Source organism: Pongo pygmaeus, chromosome 18 (assembly GCF_028885625.2).
Source record: "Pongo pygmaeus isolate AG05252 chromosome 18, NHGRI_mPonPyg2-v2.0_pri, whole genome shotgun sequence".
NCBI classification, from domain to species: Eukaryota; Metazoa; Chordata; class Mammalia; order Primates; family Hominidae; genus Pongo; species Pongo pygmaeus.
In genome coordinates, this window is record NC_072391.2 from 82,109,075 (window position 1) to 82,124,681 (window position 15,607).

General features: G+C 53.3%; 1 protein-coding gene across 2 annotated transcripts in view; it reads left to right on the plus strand.

The window, feature by feature from the left end:
• CRISPLD2 (cysteine rich secretory protein LCCL domain containing 2) overlaps positions 1-15,607 on the plus strand; it is a 90,030-nt gene that overhangs the window by 18,030 nt on the left and 56,393 nt on the right. For both annotated transcript variants that reach the window (XM_054452681.2, XM_063654156.1), the window contains exons 2-5: positions 481-794; positions 7,739-7,857; positions 11,050-11,182; positions 12,212-12,327. In XM_054452681.2, coding sequence (XP_054308656.2) covers positions 555-794; positions 7,739-7,857; positions 11,050-11,182; positions 12,212-12,327 — 608 coding nt within the window. In that variant the 5' untranslated portion in view covers positions 481-554. The remainder of the gene's footprint in view (positions 1-480; positions 795-7,738; positions 7,858-11,049; positions 11,183-12,211; positions 12,328-15,607) is intronic.

Below are 15,607 nucleotides of genomic sequence, written 5' to 3' on the forward strand. Positions count from 1 at the left end.
GAGCCATATGCCAACCACTATTGGTAAACTGAGTCTGACTTCACAGGGACTAGAAGTTTGCTCTCAACTTTGGTCCACAGAGCATCCTTTGGTGATGGGAAATGACTTTAGCGATCCCCTTGGGGCAGTAGATAGAAGCTAATTTGTGCCAGAGATTACCTGAGTCCTGAATGAATAAGAGATGCTGACTCATAATTAGAAAATGCAGGGACTCGCTCAAGGAAAACTTGAGTCCAGGAGGAACTCTTCTAGGTTATCCTCTTTGGAATCCCGACAGTTCATCTTGCTGGAAACCCTTGGCGTAAATCCCAGCTCCACCACTTCCTGTCTGTGGGACCTTGCTTGTTTAGCTTCTGTGGGCCTCAGTTTCCACATCCGTAAAATGGAGAGAGTCCTGTGTGCTGAGTTCGCTGCTCGAGCCAGCGCTGTGACCGGCTCCTACTAATGCAGCTTCTCCCATCGCCCTCTGCTTCCTTTCAGAGCTCAAACGCCCAGCTCTGCCCCAGGAGCCCAGGCTGCCCTGTGAGTCCCATAGTTGCTGCAGGAGTGAAGCCATGAGCTGTGTCCTGGGCGGTGTCATCCCCTTGGGGCTGCTGTTCCTGGTCTGCGGATCCCAAGGCTACCTCCTGCCCAATGTCACTCTCTTAGAGGAGCTGCTCAGCAAATACCAGCACAACGAGTCTCACTCCCGGGTCCGCCGAGCCATCCCCAGGGAGGACAAGGAGGAGATCCTCATGCTGCACAACAAGCTTCGGGGCCAGGTGCAGCCTCAGGCATCCAACATGGAGTACATGGTGAGCGCCGGCTCTGGCCACAGAGGCTGGCACCGGGGGTGGGGCCTGGGCCACCAGCCTGCTCTGTTCCCCAGCCAGTGCGTGTGATGGCTGGCTCAGGGTCTCCTCTGGCAGGGGTGGATCCCAGCTCTGTTCTGTTTTGTCTGTTTGTTTTGAGACAGGGTCTCACTCTGCCACCAAGGCTGGAGTGCAATGGCGCAATCGTCATGCCCTGAAACCTTAGACTCCCAGGGTTAAGCGATCCTGCTTCAGCCTCCCAAGTAGCTGGAACTACAGGCATGCACCATGGTGCCCAGCTAGATTTTAAATATTTTGTGGAGATGGGGGTCTTGCTATGTTGCCCAGGCTGGTCTTGAACTCCTAGGCTCAAGCAATCCTCCTGCCTCAGCCTCTCAAAGTGCTGGGATTATAGGCATGAGCCACCATGTCTGGCTCTGGCTCTGTTCTTAACATTCTGCCAAAACAACACCCGTGGGTTCCCTGTGCAGAGCCTGCCTCGTTGCCTTCATGTCACTCTTGGTAGCTCCACTGGGAACACAGCTCTCAGCCCTTCCCACCTGGAGGCAGAGTGGGGAGGGGCCCAGGGCTGGGCTTTGCTGATGCTGATCTCAGCTCTGCCACACGCTAGCTGCACGACCCTGACTTCTCCTTAGCCAGTGTGAGCCTCACTTTCCACTTTGAGAGTCCTTCCTCGCGTGATTGCCATGACTGTGAGATAAATTGAGGCTGTGAAGGGCCTGGCGCAGACTGACCCTGCCTCCCTGACCCCTAGTCTTTGCTAACTGGGAAAGGAGCTAACGGTGACAGAAGGCAGCCAAGGTCAGCCCTCCTGGGTGCTTGTGATGGGTGTCCCAGGTGTGGTTGGGGGATGCTGCTATTTGACCCCAAGCTCCAGTGTGGAAACTTCCTTCCTGGCTGGTTTTCCAGAACTACAGGGAAATGGACCATAGTCTTCTAGGGTCGCTCGTTGTCCACCAACCAGGAGCCTCCACCTTGTCCATCCATCAGCTATGAATGGCTTTTTAAACAAACCCACGTCCCAGCCTGGGTAACATGGTAAAACCCCGTCTCTACAAAAAAATCCAAAAGTTAGCTGGGCATGATGGTGAGCACCTGTAGTCCCAGCTGCGGTGGGACTGAGGTGGAGGTGGAGGTGGGGGGTGGGAGCTGAGGAAGGAGGATCACTTGAGCCCGGGAGGTCGAGGCTGCAGTGAGCTGAGACTGCGCCACTGCACTCCAGCCTGGGTGACAGAGCAAGACCCTGTCTCAAAAAAAAAAAAAAAAAAAAAAATCCACGTCTCCCCCAGAGTGAGTCTTTGCCACTTTGGAGGTACAGGCATCATCATGTCTTTGGAATACACCCATGGGTCCCTGCTGTGATTGCTCTGAGAGACACGCTGCCGTCTCATCTGTGTCTTTAAAGCTGTGGTCACGTTCCTTTGCCACAGGCTGAGCTGGCCTGGGTGATGACCCGTGTCTCCCCCACAAAGCTGCCATGGAGGGTCGTGGCATGAGGGTTGAGTGGCTATTACGTGCCACGCGAATTGTGTCCTCTTTAATCCTGACAGTAATCCTGGAAAATAGAAAGTATTAGCACCAATTTGCAAAAGAGAAAACTGAGGCTCAGAGAGGTTCATCTTTAAAGGACTTGTACAAACCACACAGCTATAAATGTACAAATGGTGAAGCTGGGATTCAAAGCCACCCTGTCTGTCCCCAAAACCTGCACATAGAAGGTGCTAATACATATTTATTGTTTTTGTTTGTTTGTTTGTTTTTGAGACAGAGTCTTGCCCTGTCGTCCAGGCTGGAGTGCAATGGTGCCATCTCGGCTCACTGCAACCTCCGGCTCCCGGGTTTAAGTGATTCTCCTGACTCAGCCTCCTGAGTAGCTGGGATTACAGGCATGCACCACCACGCCAGGCTAATTTTTTGTATTTTTATTAGAGACAGGGTTTCATCATGTTGGCCGGGCTGGTCACAAACTTCTGACCTCAAGTGATCCACCCACCTCAGCCTCCGACAGTGCTGGGATTACAGGCATGAGCCACCATGCCCAGCCTATACATATTTATTGAATGTGTGGGTAGGAGGCAGGCTCTGCTTCTCTGCCTTCCACACACCTGAGATTTAATCAGCTGGTGAATTCTATGTATTTTTGAGTGCCTCCCGTGTGCCCAGCACCCCGTGAGATTTTTGCTATAGAGGTGGACAAAGCAGATGAGGTCCCCATCCACAGGGCACCTCTGGACTAGTGTAGCCAGGAAATATTTGTGGAGCACCTTCGACATGCCAGGCACTGTCCTGGATTCCAGGAAGAGGCATGATTATGAGTTGGGCAGAGTTAGATGAAGAAATACGGGGAGCTGCAAGAAAGAACGTTAGGGGTGGGAGAAACCTGACTGAGATGGAGGAGTAAGGGTGACCCACTCTGCGGAGGAGCCAACTCAGTTAAGACCTGAAGAGTGAGCATGGTTGAGCAAGCAAGCATGCAGGGAAGGGTGTTCTGGGCAGAGGGAACAGAAGGTGTGAAACCCACCACCGCCTCGTGAGTCTCTTTCCTTAACAGGAGAAAAGCTTCGGGTCTCAGAGGAGCTCTCAAAAAGCCGGCGGGGCCATGGCTCATTTCTGAGGGAGTGAGGCCATTGGAAGAAGTCAGAGAGGCAAGAAGGGGCAAATCACACAGGGCTTTGAGGCTAAGTGAAGAGCCTGCCTTTTATTCTATGAGGAATAGGGTTTTGGTATTGCTGAAATGGGGGTGAAAAAGAAAAAAAAAGAAACAGGGTTTTTTGCGGGAGAGGATACATTTATGACTGTGAAGCACTTTTTTTTTTTTTTTTTTGAGACAGAGTCTCGCTCTGTCCCCTAGGCTGGAGCAGCAGTGGCGTGATCTCGGCTCACTGCAACCCCCGACCACTGGGTTCAAGTGATTCTCCTGTCTCGGCCTCCCAAGTAGCTGGGATTATAGGTGCCCACCACCATGCCCAGCTAATTTTTGTATTTTTAGTAGAGACGGGGTTTGCCATGTTGGCTAGGCTGGTCTCAAATTCCTGGCCTCAGGTGATCCACCCACTTCGGCCTCCCAAAGTGCTGGGATTACAGGCGTGAGCCACTGCGCCTGGCCGTGAAACATTTTTGCTACTGTGTGGTGTTGGGGATTGGAGGGCCCAGCAGGAAGCAGGGAGGCTGCTGGGAGTTGGCTCAGTCAGCAGGTGATGGGCAGGTGAGGAGTGACAGGGCGGTATTTGGGCGGGAGGCGGGGGAGTGAAGAACAAAGAGCTGTTCCGGAGACCTGGGAGGCGTTGCCCATGGGTCAGGGCTACACTGGCTTACTGGCTGGGCTTTCTGTCTTTCTCCAAGCTCTGGACGCACCACACCATGAGAAAGGCTCCTGGAAGCAAAGCAACCCTGCCCGGGGGCTGTTTCTGAAGGGGCAGAGCAGAGGCTGGAAGACCTGCAAGCCTTCCCTCAGAGTCACTGCTTTCCCTCATGCCACGCTCCCCTCCTCTTCCAAGTCAGTTAGCCTTCCTCCCTCCCTCCCTGCCTGCCTGCCTGCCTGCCTTCCCTCCCTCCCTCCCTCCCTCCCTCCCTCCTTCCTTCCTTTCTTATTTTTTTTTGAGACAGATTCTAGCACTGTCGCCCAGGCTGGAGTGCAGTGGTGCGATCTCGGCTCACTGCAACCTCCACTTCCCGGTTCAAGCGACTCTCCTGCCTCAGCCTCCTGAGTAGCTGGGACGACAGGTGCACACCACCACACCCGGCTAATTTTTGCATTTTTAGTAGAGGCAGGGTTTCACCACATTAGCCAGGCTGGTCTTGAATTCCTGACCTCAGCCTCCCAAAGTGCTGGGATTACAGGCATGAGCCACTGTGCCCAACCTAAGTTTTTCTTTTTCACCCCCAATTTCTGAGAGCAGAGGGGGCTTGTTGGAACATGCTGTTGGGAGAGTTGCTTTATGAGAAATGAAAGGAAAGGGGCCATGGGAACGTTGAGACCCACTGAATGTCCCATCCGTGCATCCCTGGTGGCTTGGCCTTGGTCCTCATGGGGCAAGGAGGCCCCACGTCTCTCTGGAGAGGTTGTCAGCATCTGGGACCAGAGCTTGACTGAGCTGCGACTCCCAGGATCCCAGATGCTTCCCGCCTCCCAGTCTGGAGCAGGCTGGGTTCATGTTGGTCTTCTTGTCCCTGCACTGTGCCGTCCTCCCGGTTTCATGCAAGACTTAGCGCCAGTGAAAGGAGCTTCTTTGCAGCAGGGAAAGTCAGGCCGCCCGGGCAGCCCAGAGCTGGCCTTTCATGTTTTGCTGTTTGTTTAGTTGGTGATGTTTCAGGATTGGAGCTGGGATCTGGGTCCTTTGGTCTAAAAGGCCGGCCTGCTGGGGAGGCTGAGCCTTCATGGATGCTACTGAGGCTACCTCAGAGCAGGGAGGCTGAAAGGAAGGGAAGGCAGGGCCCCTGCTACTCAGCCTGGCGCCCTCAGCACTGCACTGCATTGCCCCTCTGCTCTGGTTCACACCCAAACAAGCAATGCAGATTTGAGAAAGCGTCTTGGAAACGTGGCTTCTTGCTCAAACCTGCCTGCTGTGGCTTCAAGCCACAGTCCTTTGAAATAGCTTTAGCACTGAAAGGTGGATTCTAAAACCCCAAAGAGTTGAGCAGCCCGTTCTGAGGTTTTATGAGTGGACAGGCTCTGGAGCCAGCCAGCTTGCCTCCAGCCAGCTCCGGTCACTGGCCAGCTTTGTGACTTCGGGCAGATTGCTTAGCCTTTCTGTTTATATTTCCTCACCTGCACGATGGGAACAAGAAACCCTTTCTCGTAGGGTTGTTTGGAGGAGGCGATGAGATAATGCATAATCAGTTCTAAGTAAATGTGAATGATGCTGTTATCATTTAGTATATCGCACAGTCAGCATATTGCATTAGCATATTTTAGTAACTTATTATTTTAGTGGGATGGGTCTGGCACTTGGTTACAGTATGCAAGGCAGGAAGAGCCCCCTTAGTAGCCAGACGAGGGGGTTGTGAAAGGCTTCCTGGTTGTGTGACCTCAGGCATGCTACTTAACCTCTCCAAAACTCAAGGTTTGTTGCTCCTTGGCTGTTGAGGAGTCTTGCTGGGACACGGGGAGAGAGGGAAGCGAGGCATGCGGTTGTGTTGGGCAGGTACTCCCTGCTGGGGGGTCCCAGGGCTAAGACAGGACTGTCTTCCCTGAGCATCTGCTGTGTGCCCAGGGCTGGGTGTGCAGAGGGCAGGAGGCCAGCCTCTGCCTGCTTAAAGCTGGAGCATCTGTCGGGAGGACTCCAGGGAGGAAGTGCAGTGTCAGCTGCCAGCTGTGCCAGGGCTGCCTGGCGTCTGTTCCTCCACAGAGGAGAAAGGACACGCTTGCTCTGTTCATGGAGTTCTCTCCCCAGGAGTCATGTGTGTTCCTGGGGCCAGCCTGTCTTCAGAGTCTCTGCCCAGACCCCTGCTCAGGCCCCGCTGATTCAGGATGGGCTGTGCTGGGAGGTGAGCAGGGCTGGGCAAGCTGAAGACGTCTCTTGTCAATTTCCTCTCATTGTAGTAAAGTATACGGACTATAAAATTGACCACTGTAACCATTTTTAAGTGTGCAGTTATTTGGTATTAGGTACATTCACACTGTTGTGCAACCATCCCCACCATCCATCTCTGGCACTTTCTTTTCTTTTCTTTCTTTCTTTTTTTTTTTTTTTTTTTTTTTTTTGAGACAGAGTCTTACTTTGTCCAGGCCTGGCTAATTTTTGTATCTTTAGTAGAGACAGGGTTTCACCATGTTAGGCAGGCTGGTCTCCAACTCCTGACCTTAAGTGATCTGCCCGCCTCAGCCTCCCAAAGTGCTGGGATTACAGGTGTGAGCCACTGCGCCAAGCCCATCTCCGGCACTTTCTATCTTCCAACTGAAATGCGGCACCCATTCATCTCAGGGCCCTTCTTGCAGTGTTGCCCTGCGGGTGGCCAGTGAGAATCTAAAATCCCCTGCAGGGGCCCTCGTCTGCTTTTCTTTGCAGGCCTGAGTGTGGCTGACGTGGATAAAGCCTACCTGACTGCAGCCAGGCCCTGGGCTGGGCACCTCGTAGGCTTCCCCTCCCCATTACTGCTCACAGTGTGGGCTGTGGACATACCCACATTACAGATGAGGACAGTGAGGCTCAGAGAGGGTAACTGCGTGCCTAGGTTCACACTGCCATGCCAGGACCAACATTCAGAGCGCCAATCCAACGCCACACAGATAATTGATTTCTAGCTGCTGGCCTAGGAATAGCATCTGATTATTACCTGCTGTGGCCCACACATAACTGTGTACATGGAGACAGCTCAGGCTCCAAGGTCCTGAAGACCTGGGTTCAAATCCTGGTTCTGCGACTGGCTGGCTGTGGGACCCAGGGAAAATGGCATTGCTTCTTCAAGCCTTGATTTGCTTGCCTGTGAAATGGAGATAAGAAGGGTCTACTTCAGAGGCCCCCTGTTAGAATGCAATGAAAAGGTTGCGGTAAAGCCCGAGGCCTAGTGTGCCTGCAACATGCGTAAGGAGAGGAAGCCAGGGTCATCGGGACGGGCTTCCAGGCCAAGACCGTCCCTAGAGAGGGCTGCTGACCTTCCTTTTTCTTCCACACAGCGTGCCGTGTTACCCTCAGAGGTCACTCAGCATGGCCACTCCTGTTTCACAGACACTGAGGCCCAGAGAGAAGGCACCTGCCCAGGACCTCTGGCAAGTTAGAGGCCCAGCAGGAGGCCTGAGGACAGGCTTGAAGCCAGCACGTCTGGCCTGCCACGCCCCCCTGGCTGATTTAGGAACCCAGCGATACAGCAGCAGAGTATTGGCTATAGGCTCCACAGGATCCCAGGCTGGGGTGTTGCTGTATTTATGGTTCTTATGCCTCTCCCTCACCCTCATCTCCTGGTGCCCGTTTCTCCTTCTCCTGCAGACCTGGGATGACGAACTGGAGAAGTCTGCTGCAGCGTGGGCCAGTCAGTGCATCTGGGAGCACGGGCCCACCAGTCTGCTGGTGTCCATCGGGCAGAACCTGGGCGCTCACTGGGGCAGGTAAGAGCCACAAGTTCTTCTCCGGCTGCCGCAGGCCCCCAGTGCCGTGTGCCGGGCTCAGCACTTGTGCCCATTATCAAGTTTAGCCTGCAAAGAGAGTGAGAGAGACCACCCGTCTCATTGAAATTCTGGGAAACTGAGGCTTGGCATCCAGGAACACTCCTGAGTGACTGACAAAATGTATTCAAGCTTGGTTGGCTGACCCCAGACACTGATGATTGATTAAAGTTTGTAGTTTGGGTTTTCCTTCTTCCTTTCCTTCCTTCCTCCCTCCCTTCCTCCCTCCTTCCCTTCCCCTCCCCTCCCCTCCCCTCCCCTTCACTTCCCTTCCCTTCCTTCTTTTTTTGACAGGGTCTTATTCTGTCATCCAGGATGGAGTGCAGTGGCGCAATCTCGGCTCACTGCAACCTCCGCCTCCTGGGTTCAAGTGATTCTCGAGCCTCAGCCTCCCGAGTAGCTGGGACTATAGGCATGTGCCACCACCCCTGGCTAATTTTTGTATTTTTTGGTAGAGACAGGGTTTTACCATATTGGCCAGGGTGGTCTCGAACTGCTGGCCTCAAGTGATCCATCCACGTCGGCCTCCTCAAGTGCGGGGATTACAGGCATGAGCCACCGCACCCAGCCTGTAGTTTGGGATTTCCATTCCATCTCCTGTGCAGGGTTCTTGAGTCCCCGTTCCTGTGGGGTGAACTGATCTGTTCATGGTGGGTCATTTCTGTCTGGTTCTGCTCACTGTTTAAGGCTGAGCCAAGTTCCACCCTGTTGGGAAGATGCCCATTGCCTTCCCTGCGTCATCTGGCCGTTGGGAAGCTCACTAACTTCTCCAGACCCCCAAGGCTTCCCTGTCTGGCAGTGTTCTGTCCCCTCTCCTTCCCTGTCTGGGAGTGATTTGTCCCGTCTCCCATAGGAGGCATTGACGGTTGTCTGTTAAATGCAGCCGACTGGCCTTCCCCAGAGTAACCTGGACCACATATCCGTGCTCCCAAAGAGGCCAGAAATCCCCTCCTGGGGGCTGAGGGCTGGTTTCATTGGAGAAAGTGGAAAAATGTCTTTTGACCACGCCCAGGATAACAACTAAGACCACATAAGACTTAACAACCAGCCTGTGACCGTGCCATGCCCAAGGCCAGAATTCACGTCCTCAGACCCATCCAGGACCTGGATCGACATCCATTTTGCCCTAATTATTGAAAAGTTGGACTGGGCTTTAGACAGCCTCTTAAAATGTGGGTGAGGGTTTGCTTTCACTTCCCACAGAGGGATTTCCTAGCCCGGGTTTCACTGGGCCATGGGCAACCACACCTTCCTCTGCATTCGTGGGTTTTCAGGACAAACCTGGGCAGGTGTCATGGTGGATCGACAGCTGTGACTTCACAGAGGCAAATCCACACCATGGTTTTTTCTTTGGTGAAGTTAGCTTTTTATAAAAACTATCTTCCAGGCTGGGCGCGGTGGCTCACGCCTGTAATCCCAGCACTTTGGGAGGCCAAGGTGGGCAGAATACAAGGTCAGGAGTTCAAGACTATCCTGGCCAACATAGTGAAACCCCCTCTCTACTAAAAATACAAAAAAATAGCCAGGCGTGGTGGTGGGCACCTGTAATCCCAGCTACTTGGGAGGCTGAGGCAGGAGAATTGCTTGAACCCGGAGGCGGAGGCTGCAGTGAGCCAGGATTGCGCCATTGTACTCCAGCCTGGGCGACAGTGCAAGACTTTGTCTCAAAAAAAAAAAAAAAAAAAAAAAATCTTACAATAACATGAAAGTCAAGTGTCTAATGCAGGGAGATCTGTAATTCCACTGGCCTGGTTCGGCTCTTTTCATTTTTCTGGGCTCCTTTGCAGCACTTGGCTGGGCGCCGACATAGTTTTACAGCATTGCGACTGTAACTTGGATCACTTTGAAATCTTTTTTTTTTCCTTTTCATACAATATTAGGAAATTTTCAGTGATATAGTTGTCATGAGTGTCACCCTGCAAATGCCCTAATGGTCCCTCTGTGGATAGACCAAAGTTGACTCGTTGGCTCTTGCAGATTCATTTTTGTTTTTTGTTTTTCTCTTTGTCTCACTTGAATTATTTCATTAGGATTACTCCTGAGAAGTAGGATTGCTGGGCCAAAGGGCACACAGACTTCCCCCCTTCTTAAGGAATTTTGCTAACTTGCTTTGCAAAAGAGCCCCTGACTCTGCACGGCCCCCCGGGGCAGCCACGGGTTCCTTTCCCCACAGCCATGCCAGTGCCAGCCTTGAGTCTGCGTGACCTTGAGCCTGCAGGGAAGCGGATGAGAGGCCAGCAGCGCTCTGCTCCTGCCTCCTCACTGTGTGCACGCCTTTCTGCAAATGCCGCTGACCGCTGCCGTGCGCTCCGCTTCCAGATAGTGATTGTTACAAGACCTCTAACTGCCTCGCCGACCACATGGCCCTTAAAAATGGTCATTTCCCCCCGTGAGCGTTTTCTCTTCATCGAAACCACTTTGTTTATACTTGCTGGTGACAGTGTGACTGTGGACTTGCCTCCAGTTCGGGTTTTTCCCTAGTTAAAAAAAAAATGGTGCCAACCGGCAGCCAAGGCTGAAGCAAGGGAGTGGTGAGTATGAAGCAATGACTCCACAGAGCATGTCCAGGGACAGGTGCAGCTGGTGGCTGCGGATTACAGGTGTGCACCACCAGGCCCGGCTAATTTTTGTATCTTTAGTAGAGACGGGGTTTCGCCATGTCGGCCAGACTAGTCTCCAACTCCTGACCTCAGGTGATCCACCCGCCTCAGCCTCCCAAAGTAGTGGGATGACAGGCTTGAGCCACGATGTTCGGCCTTAACTGCACTCACGTCTTAATCAGGTTTTGTCTTAGACAACAATATCTGTGAAATACGGGCTTCACGGGCTGGGTAGTTTTTCTCCAATGTACCTGAAAATAAACACCTAATTGACATGAAAAAGGACTCACTAAAAGCCAGGTTAAGAGTTTCCTGCACATGCAGGTGGTGTATGAGCCACCTGAGGAGCCTACTAGAGACCCCAGGTGAGCTCCTCAGTGATCATGGTTTTAAGCACCTGTACCAGGTGCTGCTGGAATTGGCAGCTATTCCCCCTCCTCGGCCTCCCTCCCTCCCGGCTGCCCGTGGCTACTGCTGTCTCCACTGGTGGGTGCGGGGAGGGGCTGGGACTGAGTGAGCTGTTTCTGCCCTGCAGGTATCGCTCTCCTGGGTTCCACGTGCAGTCCTGGTATGACGAGGTGAAGGACTACACCTACCCCTACCCGAGCGAGTGCAACCCCTGGTGTCCAGAGAGGTGCTCAGGGCCCATGTGCACGCACTACACACAGGTAACTTGGGGACTGGCGATGACCTCAGCCCTGCACCCCAATCCCAGTCATTCACCCCCTGCCCCTGGGGGATTGCTGCCAAATCTGTAAAGCCTCTGTGCTGTTATTGCCTTAATTTTTAAAAATTCAGTTCTATGCAAAGTACAGCTGGTAGAATAAGCTGTTTGTTACCAGCAAGGCCAGAAACTGAGCGAGCACTACAAACTCTTTTTTTTTCTTTGAGGCGGTGTCTCCCTACTACCTGGACTGGAGTGCAGTGGCATGGTCTTAGCTCAATGCAGCCCCAAATTCCTGGGCTCAAGCAATCCTCCCACCTCAGCCTCCTCAGTACCTGGGACTACAGTTGTGCACCACCAGGCCTGGCTAATTTAGAGATGGGTCTGGCTATGTTGTCCAGGCTAGTCGCAAACTCCTGGGCTCATGCAATCCTCCCCGCTCAGCTTCCCAAAGTGTTGGGATTACAGGTGTGAGCTACTGCACCCAACCGAGAAAACTTCTATGGCAATTTGACATTGTGGGGCATTTTCATTGTGTGGGAGTCTGTTTGTTTGCTTGCTTTTTTTTTTTTTGAAACGGAGTCTCCCTCTGTCGCCCAGGCTGGAGTGCCGTGGCATGATCTCGGCTCACCACAACCTCTGCCTCCCGGGTTCAAGCGATTCTCCTGCCTCAGCCTCCCGAGTAGCTGGGACTACAGGTGCCCGCCACCACGCCCGGCTAATTTTTGTATTTTTAGTAGAGACGGGGTTTCACCACGTTGGTCAGGCTGGTCTGAAACTCCTGACCTCGTGATCCGCCTGCCTCAGCCTCCCAAAATGCTGAGATGACAGGCGTGAGCCACTGCACCCGGCCCACTTGCTTTGCTTTTTAAGGAAATGTATGTATCTTCAATGGGTTAGGGACTAATATCTGCTTCCCCAGCCCTTCACCGCGTACCTCTTTAGTGCCAGCACCTTATACATCCAGGCCAAATGATATCACCATTTTGTTCCTTGTCCTTCGAGCTGTGACACACAAATGTCATCTTTTCAGATAGTTTGGGCCACCACCAACAAGATCGGCTGTGCTGTGAACACCTGCCGGAAGATGACCGTCTGGGGAGAAGTTTGGGAGAACGCAGTCTACTTTGTCTGCAATTATTCTCCAAAGTAAGACAAGTTGATGCAGTTGTATGGGGTGGGGGTTGGGATGTGTTTGCTTGCCAGGGAGCACCCAGTGAAAACTGGCTTGAGCAGCGAAGTCTTTATTATCTCACATAACAAAGAATCTAGAGTTTGGTGCATCTGGGTTAGCTTAATAGCTCAGCAGTGTCAACAAGGGCTCGGGTCCTTTCCATCTCTCCTCATGGTCCCGAGATGGCTGCACAGCACCAACATCACATCCCCTCAAGCAGAAGGAAGGATGGTCAAAGGGCTCTCTCCTTAGGTCTTTTGCACACTGGCATACTTTTTCCTTATGTTCTTGGCCAGAATTAGACCAATCGTAGATGAGGGGGAACAAGATTGCCCCAACTGGCTTTGCAAGACGTCCTCTGGGACCAATTGAACAAAGTCAGAAGTGGGAATAGCTGCTGGCTGGGCAACCAGCATGGTCTGCCCTGGCAGTATGATTATTTTTCTCTGAAAACGTGCAGTAGACAGCACCCTAGAAAACACATGTTCACACAAAGCCTAGCTTCTCTGTTTCCCTCCGAAGAGGGTCCGCATGCGGCCTCCTGATCATGGTGCCTCCTCCGCCTATAGCATGCTCAGATCATCAGTGTGGCGTCCAGCCCTTGACTCATTTGCTCATGGGACAAATATGTGCTGATTCTTGGAGAGCCACTCCCCCAGTTCATGGCCTGAGGTTTGCATGCTGGCCGCTGGCCACCGCTGTTCTTGCCCCGTGCCCTGTGTAGAGTGGGCCCCGGGGCATGTTTGCTCAGTGACTGAATGAAACGGGAATGATCTCATTTATTTGTTTTGGGTCAGGAGTAGTTATGAAAAGGTGGGATGAAGGGGGAATCGCTGAGGTTGGGAGGAAAAATAGAAACCCTCTCAAAACCATCTGGCGTGCCTGTGGTGGCGTGGCGCGGCTCAGCAGCCCACATGGATAAGCGCAGCGGGTGTGTCATTGCCTGGGAGGGACGCAGGCACCATGCAAGAGCAGCAGACTGGTCCAAGGTGGTGGAATTCCTGGCCCAGTGGCAGGTGGTGAATGAGGAATCATTTGACTTGACTCTATAAAAAATAGACACTAGAAGGTCCTATCAGAAATGAACTTCTTTCCTTCTGTAGCTGCCCCCTCCTTCCTTAAAAAAGGAATAACCTCCATATGGTAAAATATACTCATCTTCAGTATACAGTGCGACACAGTCTCACATGCATTAGTCTGTTGGGGCTGCAACAACAGAGGCCACAGCCTGGGCAGCTTACGCATCAGACTTTTATCTCTCACCATTCTGGAGGCTGGAAGTCCCCTGGACCAAGGGGGAGCAGATCAAGGGGTGGCAGATCAAGGTGGGGCAGATCAAGGGGTGGCAGCATCGGGCTCCAGTTGGGGCTCTTTTCCTGGCTCACCAACGGCCGCCTTCTTACATAGTGGTGAGAGATGAGGACACCAATCCTATTGGATCAGGACTTCACCTGTTGACCTCATTTAACCTTAGTTAGTTTCGTCAAGGCCCTGTCTCCAAGTACAGTCACGTTGGGGGTGAGGGCTTCAACACTGGGATCTGGGTAGACACATACTGAAAGTCCACGGCAATAGCCCTCTACCCGTGTAACTACCATCCAGATGGAGATGGACGGTGTCTCCCGTGCCCCAGAGGCTCTCTCGTGCCCTGCAAAGTGATCACCATTCTAGCGTCTTTCCCATCGGTCTGTGGTGTCTGGTGTGGGACCTCACATGAAGAGGGCCACACAGCACACTCCCTGTGCCCCCAAATGGTGTTTTGCTCAGCATCACATTGGTGAGGTCTCCCCATGGTGTTGTGTGATCACCGGTTCTTTCCTTTTGTCCACTGCGTATTACTGTGTGCTGTCCACGGCCTCTTTCTTAGAGAGAGGGCTTGAGCCCCTGGGCTATGCAGGACACTGTCCCAGGCACCAGGGTGGGGAAGGTGGCTGGGAGGGTGAGTTTGGGTGTGGGGGGGGTCAAATCCCTTGAGGGGGATTCCCCACCCAACAAGGGGTGGGGTGGGTGTGTACATAGAGGGCCTTGTGTGTGAGGGAAGGTACTTCACGGTGCTATTCAAAAATTAAGGAGACTGGCCAGTGCAGTGGCTCATGCCTGTAATCCCAGCCTCCTTCGGCCGAGGCAGGAGAATCGCTTGAGTCCAGGAGTTCAAGACCAGCCTTGGCAACTGGCAAAACCCCATCTCTACAAAAAAATACAAAAAGTTAGCTGGGTGTGGTGGTGCATGCCTGTATTCCCAGTTACTTGTGAGGCTGAGGAGGGAGGATTGCTCGAGCCCAGGAGGTTGAGGCTGCAGTGAGCTGTGGTCACACCACTGCACTCCAGCCTGGGTGACAGAGCAAGACCCTGTCTCAAAAATTAAGGAGATTGTCTGTCTGCAGGACCCGATGCCCCGCTGGCCTTCCACCAATGCCAACCCTGAGCTAGGAGCATCGGTGGTGTGGTTTGTCTGAGGAAATATAGAACCCTAGACACAAGGAGAAACTTGGCAGAGGCAGTAGGACGTACCCACAACAAGGCCACGATCATCTGAGAAACCTACTGGGCTTCACCCAGAGACAGGATAGGCTCTGGGCCCTCTCGGTCCCTTGGTGATATTCCTTTTGGGGGAGTCATCCCGAAGGCCCCCAGGGATCTGAACAGAGGGTGACTGAGCGAGGATGTCTTGTGGCATGGCACGGACGCGGTCATTCTGCCTCCCGAATGTAAGAGGGTGGGAGAGGCTGTGTGCAGGTCATAACACCAGACAGTGCCCAGCCCTGTCCTCCCCACACTGCATGGCCCACTGCCCCTCCCCTGCCCACAGGCCTCTCGGTGAGGCCAGGGTGCTTCTGGGGCCGCGGGAAGTTCTAGGCCACTCTTGTAAGGACGGATGCCTATCAGACCCAGAGCGTGTTTCCTGCCGTTTGTCTTTGGCCAGCGCTGGCAGGGCCCCTCCCCATCTTCCCTGGAAAGCATCAGAGGGTTCCCCGCACAAGCTTGTGGATTTCCCCAGCGTTCAGAGCACAGCCTTCCCCATGAGTCAGGCGCCGGTCCAAGGGCTTCCCCACGGTCACTCCCTCAGTCTCACAGCAGCCCTGCTGCTGTGACCCCATTTTACAGAAAGGGGAACCGAGGCTGGGGCTGGAGGAGTCTGGCCGAGGGCACATGCTGGCAGCCTGGGGCCCAACCCGGGGAGCCTGCTCTTCACAGCCCAGGAGCTGCAGGAAGGGCCTAGGGATTCCGCTCACCACTGCTACCTGGCCCCTGGAG